This window comes from Glycine max, chromosome 9 (assembly GCF_000004515.6).
Source record: "Glycine max cultivar Williams 82 chromosome 9, Glycine_max_v4.0, whole genome shotgun sequence".
NCBI classification, from domain to species: Eukaryota; Viridiplantae; Streptophyta; class Magnoliopsida; order Fabales; family Fabaceae; genus Glycine; species Glycine max.
The window spans coordinates 40,894,492-40,914,044 of record NC_038245.2 but is presented as its reverse complement, the minus strand read 5'-3'; the positions used below and the strand labels follow the sequence as shown (position 1 = coordinate 40,914,044).

Here is a 19,553-nt window from a genome sequence, read left to right as displayed (position 1 = left end):
CTCGTTAGAACAAAAATTGTATGTTAAAAATGAAAAGCAGTCAGCACAAAGCGAAGCAATTGACAGAAGTACATAGCAGAAAAAATAAACATGACATTATCCAAAAATAGTTACATGACAAATCCGTTTTTACCAATTAAAATTGCACTCCATAGTTTTATTAAGTATCTCTATTTTTTGATTTATTCTTCTTCTTCTTAGTCTCAATAGCAGCCACTAGTACTTCTCCATTATCACCCTTTTTATCCTTTTTTTTCTTCTTTTTAACTGCTCCATCTTGTTCGCTTTCAACCCCATTAGCACCATCATCCATGGCTTGATCGTTCTCCGTGTCCAATTTCCTCTTTTCTTTCTTTCTCTTCTTCTTTTCTGACTTATGATCCTCCAATGCATCACCATTTGTAGTCTCTGTGGGCTTATCTACAGCCATGTCATCTGTAACGACAGCTGTATGCTTCTTCTTGGCTTTCTTGCCTGAAACTTCAACTGGTGCTTCTATTTCCATCGCTGTATCTACAACAATTTATCATAAATCAGTAGAATCCCACTATAACACACACACGTGTATATATATATATATGTATATATATATATATATATATATATCAGCAAAAAAAGAAAAACATGGCAATGAAATCTGAGAGAGTTTAAACCAAATGCATATTACTCAAGGGAATCATCGAGGATGTTGGGAGGGAACCAGGGGGTAGATCCCCCCATCCTTACCTTTGTTTTCAACACTTTCAATAGCCAACTTCATGACATCTATGTTCTTACGAGGGGCAACTCCCTTGTCATAAAAATCAAGTCGCTCCTCAACTTGCTCACGGAGTTTCTCCCCAAACGTAGTAGTACCCCTTTCTGCATCACAGTACAACAAAATCATCTCATGCAATGAGGTACTGAGGTACTAAGTAAGGCACAAGATTGCTAAAATTAAAATGTAAGAAACAAGCCAGAAAAGCAGTCAATCAGTGATGCAATTGAACATTTGTTGGCAAGATAGCGAGCTATTGGGCCCTTATTTTTGGCAGATGCTCGACCAATAAAAGAAGAGTGGAATATCAAACCATATTTAGGAGTGTGTCCTCTTGTTTTTAATGCCCTGAATAGAACAGTCAAAGACATTACAAATTAGAAGTCAAGTAACAGCAAACAAAGAATAGTGGCATCAACAATGAATACCAAAATTAGCTGCTTTCTTGACAAAAAACACGGGAACCATGACAAGGAAGTTTGGCTGCAAATGATGGGGGATTTGAGTGATGGGCAACTATTGCCTTATATGTGTGAAGCAGGAACCTGAACAGAGCTTTCTCTGTACCAAGAATTTGAAGAGTTGAAGAAGGGCATTTAGCTAAATTTGTGAGGCTACCTGCATGGGAAATTAATCGTGCACCAACAACTTCACCAATTAAAGAGGCCAAATTTAGTGCAATGTCATTCATTTTAGCAACCAGGTAATCATACAACTTCCGCCTGTACTTGGATAGGTCCATTACTCTCTGTGCAAATTGTTGGACATTAATCAAGTCCACTGGGGACAAATATTGTCCTGAAGAAAAATAAGGGGAAGATTAAAATAGAGAATGAGACAAAAGTCAAAAGCAGCACAAATACAAGAATTCTACCCATGGAGGCCTTGGCAGCTTCCACAATCTCCTTCGCTTTATCTTCATCACGAACTATGTCAGTTACGGCTGCAATCTTGTCTTCAGACAGCTTTGATTTATCCTCAATAAATTTTGCAACTTTGGCATACAGATAATTATCATTTATAATCTTCAGCAGTTCTGGAAAATGCCAAGAATACCATTCTCGGCACACAATTGATGAACAGCAGAGAATTCAACTCTTCAAGTTTAATAATTCTCCTAAAGGAAGAAAACTATTTAGAATATGAAAATTATATACTTATCAGAGAATTCACTGTCCAACACAAACCACCTGACTCTCATGGAGAATGAATTAATATCCTTATCAAGTGTATCAAGAAGGAAAATTGCTTGAATGACGATATTATCGGCACGGTTAACATTGAATTTCACCTTTGCTCTGCTGTAACTATGCCCCAGACCAAGTTGTGCCTTTTCCAAATCCCTGGACTACAGAATTCAATCAAGGGAAAAAAGAAATTTAAATAAATTAATTCGAGAAATATATTTCTACAGGACACGGGGATCCTGCTTGCAAGAAACACAAGAGGCAGGAGAAAATGTTAACCTTGAGGTCACTAACAAACCTATCAAAATGGAGGCGCACACCACGAAGAAGCTCACTGTCAAACTCGTTACTTTGGCAAGGAATTTTAGGGAGTTCAGATATCTGACAACCAATCTTTGGATCTGATACACCTAAACTGATTTTGAATTGGCCAGCCTTCTTTTCTTTGAGTTGTTGTGATTACCTAGTGCAGATATAATCCAGGAGAAATTAAAATGCCTTCATTAGGACGTGTGAACAGAGGCCTAGGCAATCCATGTATGAAGAAAGCAAGAGAAACAATGGGTCTACTTCCATCCTTCACCAAGCTGTTTTGCCTATTCACCATATGTTCACATCCTTTGTGCAAATTTAACATCCGAAGACTGTCATGTTTGTATCATACCTGACAGCATAGTCGTATGCTTATTTTTTTCATTTTGTAAAAAGAGAACAAGAAGCAATCAGAAAAAAATAAGATTCAGTTTTAGTTTCTATGCTTTTAGGTAAACAAAGTCAACTATAAGAGATAAAGCATTTCAAATAATCATGTCAGTTTCAGATTAGTTTCACAACTGAAACACAAACAATGAGGAGTGACTGAGTAAATCATTAAAGCAAGCATCCACAATACATTGAGAAGGAAAAGGATGGTTAAATCAAGACAGTAATCATTTGGCTATTGTTATATTTATAACATAAAAAATGAAGCTAAGTACATATCACCTTTAATCAAAAGTAAAGTGATATTGAGCCCATTGCATTGTCCATCTTCTTTTTCACGTGTAACTAGAAAGTTCTCACATAGTTTTAGTCTTACAACAAGCCTCTAGCAATCATTTGTCGAAGAAGTTTCTCTGCCTTATCATTCTCATCTTTTTTAAAGAGAGCAATGATGATAGTTTCAAAAGTAAATGCATTAGGGATGCAACCATTGTCTTCCATTTTTGACAGCATGGTCAATGCTTCCTCGAGCAGGCCCTGTTTACAATGCCCATTGATCATAACATTGTATGTGTAGACATTGAGATGATATCCTTTAGTCAAAAGATCTTGAAAAACCTCTTGTGCATCCTTAAGTCTTCCACCTTTACATAGTCCATCAAGAAGTATAGTGAATGTGAATATATTCGGTCGAATTTCCTGATCTTTCATTTTGTTGAACAATGCAATTGCCCTGTCAAGATGACCGTTTTTGCATAATCCATCTATTAAAGAACTGTAGGTGATTACATCTGCGGGTTGACCTCTATCACGCATCTCATCAATAAGATCCCAAACATAAGGTATTCTCCCTGATTTGCATAAACCATCAATAAGAGAACTGTATGTGACTATACCGGGAACCATATTTTTCTGATGCATTTCCTTAAAGAGATTTAATGCCTCGTCCACCATTTTATTCTTACAAAATCCGTTAATGAGGATCGTGTAAGTGTGAACGTCAGGAGTCACTCCCATTAGGGACATAGCATTGAATACATGTTGTGCCTTCTTCACTTCATAAACTAAGAAGTATCCATCCATTAAAGTACTATACGTAATAACATCAGGTTTCACACATGCTTTGAGCATCACAGCTAACACACTTTTTGCTTCTTTCACCTTTCCTTCTTTACATAATGCATCAACCAGTATATTATAGGTATAAACATTTGGGTTGATAGTTTTCAATACCATTTCATTTAACAAACCAATTGCTTCTTTCAACTTACCCTCGATGCAGAAGCCATATATTAGAGTACTATACGTGACAACATCAGCAGAAATTCCCTTGACAGTCATTTCAGAAAATAAACCATAAGCCTCACTTACAAGTTGATATTTGCACAGGGCGTCAATAATTGTGCTGTACATTTCCACGTTAGGTTTAGTCAGTCGTCCATCAATCTTTCTCAGCAACTTGATGGCACCTCTTGTGTCTCCTATCTTACATACTCCATTGATCAAAGTCGCGTAACTAACTTGGTTGAGTTGAAATCCTTGTGCTAATAGCTTGTCGTGAAAGTGCAGTGCTTTCTTGACTTGTCCCTTAAGACAGAGACCTTTGATCAGTGTATTCAAGGTTACGGTGTCGGGCGGGTAACCCCTCTTGAGAATCTTGGCCAATACAGAGAAGCCGAAAGTGATTTGACCCATATGACAGAAACAATTAATGAGAATGTTCAAAGTAATAAGGTCAGGCTGAATTCCCTTGAGTTCCAATCGGTGAGAAAGGGAAACAGCGGTGGAATAGTGCTTCATCTTTGCAAAGGAATCTAAAATCTTGTTAAATTGGATGATGGGTGGGGTATGACGCATACACAGCATGCGATTGAATTGGGAAACGGCATCGTCAACATTTTGAATGGATGGGGGCTGAGAGTGAAAGTGAGAATGTGAGGAGTTTTGAAGAAAAGAGGAAAAATTGGGAATGGAAAGAGAGACAGAAAACCTTAACCTTCGTGAGAATGACATGGTTGAGAATGGATTGTGTTTGTTGGGGAGAAATCAAAGCTCGGTTTTCTCCGATTTCAGCTTCGGCGTAAAGCCAATGCAAGAACTTATGGAATGGAAGGCAGGGCATATACAAAACTTCCATAGTCTTTTAAATCTACTTTGTTTATTATAAAAATTAAAGTTTCACATTTGTTTTATTTTAAATTATTAAGTCTGAAATATTTAATTTTCATCTTCTATATTTTTTAAATTTTCCATTAACATGATTTAATACTAATATTTTTAATTTAAAAATAATTCAGTTAAAGTAACGATGATTAAAAATTATTAATATTTTTCTTTTAATTTTATTTTTCTCCACCATAAAATAGCATTTACATTTTAAGTATTTTAAGTTTAAAAATAATTAATTTAAAATATTTTTATTTTTCTATTATTCTTTATTTTTTGTAAACTTTAATGTGACCTGTTGTGTTGGGGGGAAATCTTTATAGTTTTTCAAAATAAATAAAGGTTTGTAAAGTAATGACAAGATTGAAGGAAGTTACCAGTAAATTATGGATAATTTATAGAAAAATATTTAGAAAGTAAAATGTTTTTGCTTGCCTTTATTTTATTTTTTTGTGAATAAACTTTGTAGTCAATTTTTATATTTATCAATGTCACGAGCTTTTAAAATGAAAGATTTAATTATCACCCAAAAATTAGTTTTGGAGCATTCTAAAACAAAATCTTGCTTCTAGTATATAACAATGGTAAGTCATGATCTCCTATTTCAATATATATATATTGTTTTAGAAGAAGGTTTCAGATCATATTTGTTCAGGGTGCAACTATTCCCTAAAACTGGTTGAAGGAAGTAGGTCCTGATTTTTTTTATGGAAACCAAGAAGAAATGAGGTGAAAGGACAATTTAGAAATATATTTTTTATCTTTTTTTTTTAAATGGCTCAAAATAAGCAATTTTAACTCTCAATCATATATGATTTTTCTGGTTAAAAAAATAGGAAGATACATATCATGGACATCTTACAATCTTTAAAGACACCAAGTGATACTTCATAACTATACATAGAGGACTATAATATAATTTCCTGTCCAAACGATATTTGTTTAATTTGAACGCTTCAAAGTCCGTTTTCTTTCTTTTCTCCTTTTTAATGCACTGGATCTGTTTTCATTTCTGTTAAGCAATGGTGATATTTATACATCAATTTTTTAGAAAGTATATATGATAAAATGAATGATACCATGAAAAGGTACATAAAGAAATTAAATATTAAATATATAAAGATTATTGTAAATTTATTTAAATGTCTGGATTACGTGTATATAATACATGGAATGACAACTAGAGAACATGTGAATGCATCTGGAGAAACTAATTAACTGAAATAATGGATGGAGTCTCAAATATCTGAAACGAACTTGACTACTACATAGCTCCATCTATGAGGATGACGCGGTTATCATGGTCCCTAGCTTCTGAACCCTTTACCAATATTCTGTCCATTTCATGCAATTTACTTACCAAATTACTAAATATTGGCATGCATGCATGTGTTGCTACTTTGGCCAATCCTAGAAGTAAACCACTTCAATACAATTATAAATAAAATAAAAGTACATTTAAGAAATCATTGTTATTATTTTCATTACAAACCATTTAATAACTGTTCGCTCAATTATATTTAATTGTCAGGAACATCATCTTATAAGAAAAATATGAAATTCCTTACAATATTGCTTCTTGTGCTTCCTAAGGAACAAGTTTGGTGCTTACATGGGTCACATTCATTTATTTAATATTTGATAATTAAACATTTTTAATAATTTTTAAGTTGTCATAAAATTATCTGTAAAAAATATATGTCACATCACTACTTAAAACAAAATTTGATGACAAAAATTAAAATTGTTGATGGATGAAAAGAATAGGAACTAAGATTGATCAATATTTTGTTCAGAGTTACAAGTAAAAACTAAAAAAAAAATCAAAAACTAAAAACATAATAGTTAATCCAAGAAATAATTCAACAAAAAATATAAATAACCATATAATTGTTTTGTTTAATTGAAGAAAAAGTAAAAATAAAAAAAGTTAAAGATTCTTATATTTTTATATCAATAAATTTGTTCTTTTGAATAACATATGAATTTTGTCCTAGTTGATTATTTATGAAAATAAAAATATCTAAAATAGGAATTAAATTCACTTATATGTTAAATTTTGAGGATTAAATTTATTAATATGAAATCAGATTTTTTTTTTTTTTTTGCCTTTAAACTTTCCCCGTCCTTGGTAAAGCCATGGCATGTCGTGCCAAATTAACGGGCATGACATGTTTATCTGAATTGAAATGCAATTTTAATTTCTACGAAAAAGAAAAGAGTAGCATGCTTATAGAAAGAATCGGAGAGAATTTAAATTTCTGATATAGAAATGATAACAAAAACATCATGCGTTGAAGTCAATGATGATGGCCACTTAGATGAGCAGAGAATGAACGTAAAAGAAGGGGCTGGGAAACACTGATTGACATGTCAGTCAGTCATAAATCAAATTCTTAGCTATTCAAATCCAAATCCCAAACACCATGCTTGGTTGCACGCACTGCAACGGGTTTTTATGTTTCCTAAGACCTTTAAAATTTGGAATGCACGCATTTCATTTCTTTATTTCACTCTTCTTAAAAGATTTAAGTGTTTAATACTCAAATATTATCGATAAAAATTACTTATAAATTACTCATTTATAAAGTTGTTACGTCAACAGTGAAGATTAAACTCACATTATTTTTAAATATAAATTAATTTCTTACCAACTTGATTACTATTTTTTCCTGTTTACCTTCCTTATATATCCTTCCTCCCCCAAAAAACAATAAATAATTAAATGAATGTGTAATTAACTTCTCTTTTCTTTAATAAAAACAATTCACCTGTTTCCAAAAATTTCGTGACCTTCAATACTTTAATTGGCTAATAACACGAATGGTTGGCTTAGAATAACGACATTCCCATATCCCTTCTTGGAGCTTGTGATCGATGGATATGAAGAAAGGAGAGAGGGAAACAAAAGTAATAATATAACAAGTGATTAATATTTTTTTTTATAAAAAAAAGTAGACGTAAATAAAATGTGAAAACAAGAGATACTTATTAGAGAAAATTTATTATTTAAGTTGTGATAAGTATCATATATAAGATAATCCCTTCAAAAGAAAAAAAGTATCAATGTATCTGAACAATTTCTGCAGTTAGATGGATAAATGAGTTTATATTATTTGAGAGACCGAGGCTTAAAATGGCCAGCAAATACATATATACATACAAACTAAGCACACATTTTCCCTGTATGTAGATGAAACCACAAGCTCTGAACCATGAAATATACAGATATTTTGCAAACACGAGTGAATTATATTTGCAATATAGATATAGTTGGTTATTATTATTAATTATTTTGAGCTGCTTTTACCAAGTTCTTTAATTCATCTCATTTACTAAGAAATAGGGAGTGAATTAAAATCAACGAGACAAATAATCAAGGAAACAGATTAATTTGCAGACATGTTTTTGCAGGTGGTTGTTAGGGAAATTCGGTTGTAGATAGGGAAACCAACATTTTGGGAAAGAGAGGCAAAGATAAAATGCTACACGTAAAGCTCCTTTCATACGACAAAAGGTTTAAAATGGCATTGGTATAGAGAGATGATTAAAGCATATTTGTGTGGATTCACAAAGGATTTCAGACACATTATTCGATGCTGATTTTACTTAAGATTTTGTAAAAGATGCTTGAGAACTGCCAAGTCAATTTTATCTAAGCACAAAAACTTAACCAAGTTCCTTTTATTAGAAGTGTATTTAGGTTAATAACTTAATTAGTTAAATGCCTATTTATTTCATGTGAATATATGTATTGAGATAAACCAAAAAAATATTGAATTATACTAAAGCATTTATTGAAATATGTTGAAAAAAACTTACAAGTATCATCAATTATTTTTATAAAATTAAATAAGATCTTTCATAAACTCAAAAGCTCACGGAAGAGATATGTAAGGATAAAAAAAATCTAAAACTAATATAACAAAGAATGGAAGAGGGAGAGGCAGGAAAAAGAAAAGGAAAAGGACAAAGAACAAAGTTTTAAATTATCCTCGTATTCTTGGGTTAATCCCAAACTTTTGCTTTCTCATCATAGACATTACTTGATTTATTACACCTTTACTTTAATTTTAACCCGTATTGAATATTTAATCGTTGACTAAGAAAAATTTAGAACATCTTTTATATCTTTAAACCCGTGTTGAATATTTAGTTTCTTTTTTACTATTCAATGGGCTATTTTTGTTTTTTAATCTCGCCTCTTTGTTTCTTTTTCATTTCATTGTACCACAAAAACTAAAAGAACATCTTTTTCGTATCTTTTTTTTGGAAAAATGTAAATTATATTAAATACAAAATGATACAACAATAAACGGAACATATCTCGTAGTTAGAGAAAAGCAAAAACCTTCCTAATACAAGAATGCCTAGATCAAGATGCTAAAACAAATGCAACAGGTGCGCTTGTCTATACATAAGAAATTTAATCTTGCTAATAACCTCTATTACAGAAAATTGATAATCTTCAAAAATCAGTTTGTTCCTAGACAGCCAGATGCAGTAAACTGTAATTGCTATAGTCAGACAATGAAATTTTCCTTGAACACTTGATGTAGATCTGCCCTTAATTAAATAGTCAGTAATGCGCTGCAAAGAAGTGAAACGTCTGCGGAAAGGAGCCAAATCACGAATGTGAGCCCAAACTTGAAGAGATTTCCTGCAAGAAAAGAACAAATGAGCATTTGACTCAGCCTCATTTGAACATAAAGGGCAGAGGAAACCCTTGTTCAAAAAAGCAGTTTTGTCAAGAGTAAGCAGCCAGCTCCTTTTAGCAAGCCATAGAATGAAAGACATTTTAGGGGGGATTGCTGGGTTCCATATAACAAAACACCAACTAATAGTAGGCTTGACACCTCTAATGTATTCATAGACTTTGCCAACAAGCAATTGTTCATTGGTGCTCCAAGATTGAATCTTCTTTTTGGCCTCTTCCGTACTTAGCTCTTTGGAGATAATAAAGTCCCTTATTTGAATGCTTTTCTTTATCAAAACTGAATCTGATGAAGAAGTATTGTAATTCCACACATCGCTCCCTCTGAAATAGTAATGGTGAACCCACCGAATTCATAAAGAATCTTTCTTACAATTAAAGTCCCACATGATATGGGAAAGAAGTGCAAGGTTCCAGTCCTTGAGATTAAAAAGGCCTAAACCCCCTTCTTTTTTCGGAGAACAAACTATTGACTAAGCAACCAAGGGCTTATTTTTGCCAATATCCGCTTTGCCCCACAGAAAATTACGGCACGAAGCGTTGATCCGGTCCAGAACAGATTGAGGCAAAGGAAAAATCCCCATCCAGAAATTCACAATTCCTTGAATAACTACTCTGATCAACTCTAGCTTACCTGCATAAGATAAAGACTTCTTGCTCCATCCCTGAATCAGGCCAGTAATCTTGGAAAGCAAGGGAGCATAGTGACATACATTTAATCTAGATGATAAAAGGGGAACACCCAAGTATCTAAAAGGGAAGCCACCCAAGCGAAATCTAATAAGCTGTTGAATATGAGAAAGCTCATGAGGCCTAATACCGGCTGAGTATATGGCAGATTTATCAGAGCTGATGGAAAGCCCCGAAACCCTACAGAAGTGCTGAAGCTTGGCAAACATAGTTGACACAGAAGGGATATCTCCTCTAGATAGAAGCATAATATAATCTGCAAAAGCCAAATGAGATAGCAGAATATCTGCACAGTTGGGATGAAATTTAAAATTGGCATCATCCTTGAGGCTGCTCATATCTCTGGAAAAGTACTCCAAACAAAGCACAAACAGATAAGGGGAGAGAGGATCCCCTTGTCTAAGACCCTGCTGTCCTTTGAAGTGGCCATAAATGGATCCATTGACTGTCACACTAAAGGAAGTGGAAGAAACACATTCCATGATCCAAGTACAGAACTGGGCTGGGAAGCCAATGGACTTAAGCATCCAATCCAAGAATTCTCAGGAAATGGAATCATAAGCTTTATGCAAGTCAATTTTCAGGAGGCATCTCAGAGAGGATCTTTTCCGGGAATATTTGCGCAAAATCTCTTGAACTAGGAAGATGTTGTCCATCATCTTTCTGTTCTTAGTGAAGGCAGTTTGAGATTCCCCAATAATAGTCTCAAGCACTGGGGCTATGCGGTTGACAAAAATTTTAGACACAATCTTGTATAACAAATTACAGCAAGATATGGGTCTAAAATGGTTAACCTGGGAGGCCTGATCATGCTTAGGAATAAGCGCAATAATAGCATGGTTGATCTGCTTTAAAATATTTCCAGTTGAAAAGAATTCATTAACCGCCGCAAAGATATCATCACCAATGATATTCCAAGCCTTCTTGAAGAATAAAGCATTGAAACCATCTGGCCCAGGAGATTTATTGTTATCTATCACAAAAATAACATTCCAAACCTCTTGCTTAGAAGTAGGACAAAGTAAGGCCGTAAAGCAATCGGTGGGAACCTTAGGACCCTTGTTGTAGATCGAAATGGAAGGAGTTTGGGTCAGCTCATGAGCACTAAACAAATTCCTAAAGTGATTCACAAAAGCAAGGGCAATTTCATCTTGGGAGGAAGTGTTATGCCCATCCTCTAGCCTTATGGTAGCAATAAACCGACTGTGTATGTTGTGCTTGATTAAAACATGAAAAAATTTGGAGCATTTATCAGCCTGCAGGAGATATCTGTTTTTTATGAGCTGAGCAAACTTCATAGACTCCATTTTTCTAAGCATAATGGTCTGCCCTCTAGTGTGGTTTTCCAGAGCAAGAAGGGAAGGATCCTGAGGATATTGCTTTAGAGAATTAAGCACACTGTTATATTCAGCCTCAATTAGCTCTACTCGGTTGGAGATGTTGTTGAACTCCTGCTTAAAAAGATTCTTCAATGGAGCTTTAAGAGCTTTCAATTTCTTACAGACCTTGAACATGCTACAGCCATGAATATTTTGCTTCCAGCCATCTGCAACAATTCTTGAGAAATTTGGATGATCCACAATAGCATTATTGAATTTAAATGGAAAATTACCTCTAGGCACTACCAACTCAGTGGTGACAACTAGAGGAGTATGGTCTGAAATAGAAATAAACTTCATAACTTCACAAGCAGAATTTCCAAAGGAATTGAACCAGGCTTGATTATATAAAGCTCTGTCCAGTTTGCTCCACACCCTGCCATTAGTCCACGTGTACAAGGAGCCATGAGTGTTGATGCTCCGCAGCCCCAAGTCAGAATAACAATCAACAAAATCTTGCAACTCATAAGCATTGGGCTCAGCTACATTGAAATGGTCGGTGGGAGACAGAATGGAGTTGAAGTCACCAATGAGGAGCCAGGGGCAGTTCATATTAACATTGATACTATTTAGATTTATCCAAATAGATCTTCTTGCCACAATGGAGTGAAGACCGTAGATGAATGAAACCTGAAAGTGCTTGGCAGTGGTTTTACAATCAATAGCACAGTGAATCAATTGGGCATTTGACTCCAAAACAGAAAGATGAATCTTATCCTACTTCTAGAGGATAAGAATTCTGCCAGCATTATGAGAAGCGAAGTTATGGGTGAAGTGCCAGTCACCAAACTTTCTTATCATGATTTCCTCAATTGAAACCTTATTCAACTTAGTTTCCAACACAGCCATGACGTTAACTTCCTTGCAGCAAAGGAAGCTTTGCATCGCATGATGCTTCAGAGGCAAATTAAAGCCTCTGATGTTCCAAGAGGCAATGATCATGGATTCGGACGGGAGGAAGCCTCCCCGACCCTAGTTACAGCTTTATGATTTCTTCCTTTTTGGACATCAGCTTGCATATCCTCAATACATGTTGTCTTTATGAGTTGCACTTTTTTGCCTTTTTCTGGTGTTTTGTTTTCACCTGAACAAACCCCTCTTCTATAGGATCACCAAACTCAGTGTTCCCTGTTTCTTTGAGGTAAGAAGAATTCTGAAGGACAGGAACATGATTGGCAATCAGAACATGTTTTCTGTGAGGAGGGACAGGCATATTAGTCTGGACATTCTTTGGATTATCAGAGGGGCCTGCTGTATTGGTATGTGGGGGCATTGCTGAATCACCCACTTGTGGCTGATCCAAGGTGGGGCAGGCTGTGATGAGAACAGGCTTATTCGTAGTGACAGTTTTACAATTAGTGAGGCGGTGCCCAATCATCTTGCAGTGCGTGCAAAAACAAGGTCAATTTTCATACTCAATCTTTTGCACAAAAGTCTTCCTTGTAGGAAGTCTAAATCGCACTTCATCGATGAACTCCAAAGAAGCATTAACCTCAACTAAAGCTCTAGCAAAAGAAATAAACCCCTTAGAAGCATTAAAATGGTCAGATCGAATGGTCGAACCAATTTTGGACAGGATTTTCCCTAAGGCTTGAGGATTCCAAAGCTCCAGAGGAAGATTTCTGAGTTTAACCCAGACAGGGATCTTGCTGAGCTCCTCATTGCCAAAGTCAAAGAATGCTAGCATAACCTTCAGACTCAAATTTAAACACCAGCCAACCACTTTCATGAGCTGAGTATGAAAACTTGACTCCCCATTTTTGGCAACAATCCAGCAGAGCTTTCTTTCCTGGGAAGCGGCCAGCCACATAACCAATAAGGCTATGTCCCCAAGCCTTTTCCAGGGGTTGCAAATCAGTTTCTTCCAACAACATTTCATCATCAGAGGGTGGAGGAGAAAACTTCATTCCAAAACCTTTGGAAGGGTTTCTGTTATCTTTGAATAGATTGACCCAAGGAGTGGGAGCCTTATTGTCGTCTAGCTGCGGTGATGACTTAGAGCCATAGGAGTGAGATGAATCATCATCAGTGGTTGAATCATTGTCCCCTAAGGTGCAAGAAACCTTTGGGGAAGATTCAGATTTAGCACTGCATTCCGACAAATTATCAAACACTTGGTGTGCGACATCATCAGTTTTTGCAAAACTTGTCCCTGCCTTTTTTACTAGTACCTTGCCTACAAGATTATCCTGTGAAGCAGTATAAGCATTCTGATTTGCTTGAACAACATCCAAGCACCAACCAGACCAGAAGTAGCAGATGTTTGGGATTTACCTGAACCTGAGGTAGTACCCTTCACCATAATTTGCTTTGCAACTGAGTGCGATTGACGACCCTTGTTCTTCCCCATCAGGAGCAGTTCAAGCTAACTATTGTAAGTAGTAACGAACTACTTCAAAGCCCAAGATGAGAAAAAGCGATAGGGCACGCAATTGGAAAAAATAAGGAAAAAACTTTGGAGACCGAGGCAGTCAAAACTCCCAAGGATCGAAGAAGGAACCCCAGCATCTGTAGAGAGCAAAGACCCACTCCATCGGTGGCCAAGCCACTGGGCAACATCCAAGGACGGAATCTATGCCTTTCTGCCTCACTGCTGGCTTGGGATTCATGTTTTTTTTTTTCTTGAAGCTTTTTTTCTCACTTTTTTTACATGTCATCTTTTTCGTATCCTTGATTCAACGTAAAGAGGTTTTCCCCTTGTGCAAGATTATCTATTCGTATTTATTTCATTGTTTAAAAGGGACTTCATTGCTATTGTTGTATTAATAAAATAGAAATAGTAATGTTATTTTTATAATAATTATTACACTTTTTTCTCTTTGTTTTCCTATGATGTTATTTATCTTATTATATTGTTTTTCTTTCCTTCTTATTATCTCTCTTTATTTAAAAATCATTGTAAACATTTGTTGTAAAAATAGTACTTGTATTATTCAAACCGAAATGCTTAGATGCAAATTAAACTGACATGCTTTCTACTGTTTTCGTCCGATTCTTTTTTGCGTTCACAATGAGTATTATTACACATGATTAGTTTGTGATAAGATTTGAATATTCTAAGGAATAAGGAAATACTATAAGAATATAGTTTAATTTAGCTACATTATTAGTCTAAATTTTTTAGATAGCTATCAACTAATATTTAGACAATTGTCTAATATTTTATAAGGTAATTATTACAAAATTAACCTTTATTATTTATTATTCTGGTGATTGCATTTCACAAAAATCTATAACATTTCTAACTACTAAGTCTTTTTATTTTTCGCTTTAACTATAGTTAATTGTTTACTACAACTTCCTCTCTAAAACTCACTTTATCATTATTTTTACTAAAATACATAATACTAGAGGCTATGCTATATTAGGCCATCATGTCAAAAACCCAACCAAAAACTTATAGATGGAGATATGGAGTCATTGGTACTCAGTAGTAACCAATTGCTAGTGATCCACACATTTTATGTTTGTTTTATGGTTTTAAAATTGTACAGATTAAGAGCTAATTTTTATAAAACTACATTATTATGATCACCATACCAAGTTAGAGAACGTAGATCTAAATGTGATATCTAACACATTTTAGTGGCTCTCCACAAACCTAGCTTATCACTAATGCTTTGTTTGAATTGATGGTAGAAAATGGAACAGAAATGAGATAGAGTGGGAAGGTAAGTTATTCTATTGTTTAGATTTTATAAACTAAAATGAAACACATTTAAAAAGGATGGAATGAGATCCATTCCACTCCACTATTTATAGTCATTTTTCTTCCCCTAAATTTGGAAAGAATGTGGTGGAGCCAAAAAAAAACTTTATATTATTTATTCTTACTATCTTTGCTCAAACACTACGTAGCTTTGGATTGATAGGCTCTGTCCTTCACCATTAAAATGGATACACTCTCAGCTATGTGTGACGGTGCACTAACAAAACCTATTATCTTTAGCAGAAAACTACACGCATATGTTTTATACACACATATGTCCATGTATCGCTTGTCTTCAAAGAATAATAGTGCACGAAACATACTTTCAGTATATAAATCAAGTATGTCTACAGAAAAATAAAGATAATTTTTTTCTACGAAAGGAGATTAGAGCTAGGCAAATATATCAAGTAACTTGCTTGCTATCCATAAGGGTATGTATATTCATGAGATAAATGATGGAACACCTTAATTTGGCAATATGGGAGGGGCAAGATTTTGGCAATCGATGACTATTCGTGTATTTCCTTAGAAGCAGTAAATAATTTTTTTTTTAAAAAAAATCTTACAAAATATTTTAAAAGTAAGTGTAATATGAGAATTAAAGTTATAACTCATTTTGTTTCTTTTAAAAAAAACAATGAAATAAAATATTTGTTCTATTTCATAATAAAATATCTAAATAATTGAATGGCATCCTTATTCCATTTCATTTCAATTCATTTTGGTCTATTATATTCTACTCTTTTTTTTATCACCAATTCAAACAACCTAAATATAGTTGTTCAAGGAGCATATGGTTAGGCTCAGTCTGTTGAAGCCACTCATTGGGCTAAAGAGCCATTCGCAACATGAAGTTCTAGAATATTAAGTGGTTTAAATAATGTATCATGCAATGGTGGATATATATCCAGAAAATTATGGACAATTTTTCGCCAAGAGAAAAACCCTCCTACTAAATCCATATCCCGAAAATTTAGTGTTTAATGTGAGGGGTTTCTTAAGCATATTGACAGTTCCTGATCGAGTATAGCAAAATATTTATTAGGAGAAATTATACCCATTTTTGGATATTTGTCTCAAAATCGATTTTCAGTGTTCACCTTGTATATGACACTAAAATTTAGGACTATTGTTAAAATGAAAGATAGCAATGATTCACATAAAGTAACATATTCAATGTTGTAAGAGCAAGAGTAATGTCTTGTTCATGAACATACATTCACACTTATAGAGTACTAACATGAAATTGGGTTTATGTACATTGACACATTAACAAAGGATAATCTACAAAATAATAGTGCAGAATTTTTTAGAACGAGGAGGCCACTTCAAAAGTATCAAATAACCCTCCATATGTCCATTTAAACTTCTCTCTTCCGTGCCATTCCAAGTTCGATTGGAAGATATTCTCCAAACTTACCAAAAGTTTATTTATTGGTGTTAAGTTATAAACAGACCTGAAGCAACCATGATTGTAATAGGAATCAAATGAGAAAAGTAAATAGGACTTACGTTGAAAATCACTTTTGTCCCTGAATATAAATCAATATGATTGCAGAATCAAGTGGAAACATGGAAAAAAAGTAACTCACAACTCCAGGAGTACTTGCCCTCCTTTCCAACCAACAACACTCCAAATCCAATCTAACTCAATAGTTTTCCTCCAATTTATACCTTCTGACTTCTCCCTCTCTTTCAATTTGGTTAGGATGTTTAACTAAATCACTGTTAAATTTACCTGTTAACAACTTCAACTAACCCTAGTGTGAGCACACAGAAACCCACCTTGTGCTTGCTATTTTTCCTTCTAGGCTCTAGCATAACTTTTTTAATTTAATGTCTGCAAATGAAGTTGCTCTGATTGGAAGGCTTTGTATACATTGCATCAATTCCAACATCAAGCAAGCATGGTTGATTAGCAACAGCAAAGTAGAGCTGGTCATGGAAAGGTGCATCGATGATTCTAAGATCCGATGTTGTACCACTCTCAACAATGTAGATAGAGATAAACCCAAGAGATAGAGAATGGAACTTAAAAGCTCTTGCAGCAGTATAAAATAATGCTAACATATTAAGTTATTGATACTCAGCATATAGCAATGAAACTGACAAACAATCTTGTATGTAACATATCAGAATTAGAATTTGGGCTTAGGGTCAAACTCAACCCCAGAAAAACAGTTATGAAAGTATTAGCACACAAACGAAAAGGAACAAAAAATTCAGACTTTAGAAAATTGGCTTACACCCAGAGTCCATTAAAATTGCACGGTTACTAATATATGATTTTGAATTGGCCAGCCTTCTTTTCTTTGAGTTGTTGTGATTACCTAGTGCAGATATAATCCAGGAGAAATTAAAATGCCTTCATTAGGACGTCTGAACAGAGGCCTAGGCAATCCATGTATGAAGAAAGCAAGAGAAACAATGGGTCTACTTCCATCCTTCACCAAGCTGTTTTGCCTATTCACCATATGTTCACATCCTTTGTGCAAATTTAACATCCGAAGACTGTCATGTTTGTATCATACATGACAGCATAGTCGTATGCTTATTTTTTTCATTTTGTAAAAAGAGAACAAGAAGCAATCAGAAAAAAAATAAGATCCAGTTTTAGTTTCTATGCTTTTAGATAAACAAAGTCAACTATAAGAGATAAAGCATTTCAAATAATCTTGTCAGTTTCAGATTAGTTTCACAACTGAAACACTAACAATGAGGAGTGACTGAGTAAATCATTAAAGCAAGCATCCACAATACATTGAGAAGGAAAAGGATGGTTGAATCAAGACAGTAATCATTTGACTATTGTTATATTTATAACATAAAAAATGAAGCTAAGTACGTGTTGAAGATATACTTTTATAACTGCATAATATTTTATTTTTTCAGTTTTTAAAATAGGATTTAGTAAATAAGTTGGTTTCCTATATTTTAGGAGTAAGTCAGTTTTAATGGATTAGCCTAGTAAATAAGTGGTTCCTATCTTTAAGGAGCAAGTTAGTTTTAATATTCTGTTTTGCTAATATCTTGTTATCTAATTAGTTTATCTTTTGTTATTTATTGTATTGCTGCTGAGAACAATTTGAATTAGAATAGAATAATTCTATTTCCTCCGCATACGCATTGTTTCTCTTCTCTCCTCTGTTTTTTATAATTTCCTCCACAAAACCAACAATTGGTATCGAGAGCCTTATTCTTACGGGACCTCTACCATGGAAGGTGAAGCAAGTTTTTCCCACATAACTCTTCCAATCTTTGATGGAGAGAATTATGATCTTTGGGAAGTGAAAATGCAATCTTACATGGAGTCTTTGGATTTGTGGGATGCTGTGGAAGAGGATTATGAAATATATCCGCTGCCTGAAAATTTCACCACGGCCCAAATTAAAAATCACAAGGAAAAAAAGATGAAGAAGGCAAAGGCGAGGTCATGTTTGTTCACTGGTGTTTCACAAATGATATTCATCAGAATCATGACTCTTAAATCACCCAAAGCAATTTGGGATTATCTGAAAGAGGAATACGCTGAAGATGATAGAATACGAAGCATGCAAGTGCTGAATTTAAGGAGGGAATTTGAGCTTCAAAGGATGGAAGAGTCAAAGACAATCAAAGAATACTCAAACAAATTGTTGGGTATTGCCAACAAGACAAAGTTGTTGGGTAGTGATTTTGCTGATTCGAGAATTGTAGAGAAAATTTTAGTAACGGTGCCGGAGAGGTATGAAGCATCTATAGCTTCATTGGAGAACACAAAGGATCTGACAAAAATCACATTGGCAGAAGTGCTACATGCCCTGCAAGCTCAAGAGTAACGAAGGTTGATGAGGCAAGATCGTGTTGTCGAAGGTGCTTTGCCCGCCAAACATCATGAAGTTGATGAAAGCAAAAAGGATTTTTTCAAGAAGAACCAACTAGCAAGCAGCGAAAATAGTGCAAACAACCAAAACAAAGGTAAGGATAAAAAGAAAAATTATTCACCTTGTCAACATTGAGGCAAAAAAGGTCATGCACCTTTCAGATGTTGGAGGAGACCAGATGCAAAATGTAACAAGTGCAACCAGATAGGGCATAAAGCGGTGATCTGCCCCAACAAAAATCACCATGATGAGGGAGCTCAGATTGCTAATCAAGACGAGGAGGACCAACTGTTTGTGGCCACATGCTTCTTGAGTAGTGAATCAAGTGAAAATTGGTTGATTGATAGTGGTTGTACTAACCACATGACATATGATAAGACTCT

The 19,553-nt window shown here is 34.6% G+C and overlaps 3 protein-coding genes across 3 annotated transcripts; 1 reads left to right on the top strand and 2 right to left on the bottom strand.

Annotated features, from left to right (window-relative positions):
• Positions 1 to 73: 73 nt before the first annotated feature.
• Positions 74 to 2,618, bottom strand: LOC100783434 (nucleolar protein 56). Its single transcript, XM_041005496.1, has 8 exons — positions 2,609 to 2,618; positions 2,224 to 2,387; positions 1,948 to 2,105; positions 1,632 to 1,849; positions 1,303 to 1,555; positions 957 to 1,105; positions 727 to 861; positions 74 to 513 (listed from the first exon to the last, which is right to left on the bottom strand). The coding sequence occupies exons 1-8, from the start codon at positions 2,616 to 2,618 to the stop codon at positions 161 to 163; spliced, it is 1,440 nt and encodes a 479-aa protein (XP_040861430.1). The 3' UTR covers positions 74 to 160.
• On the bottom strand, positions 1,701 to 4,774 carry LOC100782898 (putative pentatricopeptide repeat-containing protein At1g12700, mitochondrial). The gene is made up of 3 exons (XM_041004999.1): positions 4,643 to 4,774; positions 2,224 to 4,560; positions 1,701 to 2,105 (listed from the first exon to the last, which is right to left on the bottom strand). Exons 1-2 carry the CDS (start codon positions 4,766 to 4,768, stop codon positions 3,019 to 3,021), a joined length of 1,668 nt encoding a protein of 555 aa, XP_040860933.1. The 5' UTR covers positions 4,769 to 4,774; the 3' UTR covers positions 1,701 to 2,105; positions 2,224 to 3,018.
• Positions 4,775 to 18,522: 13,748 nt separating this feature from the next.
• Positions 18,523 to 19,125, top strand: LOC102663419 (uncharacterized). The gene has a single exon (XM_006588221.1). The coding sequence runs from the start codon at positions 18,523 to 18,525 to the stop codon at positions 19,123 to 19,125; it is 603 nt and encodes a 200-aa protein (XP_006588284.1).
• The last annotated feature ends 428 nt before the right edge of the window (positions 19,126 to 19,553 follow it).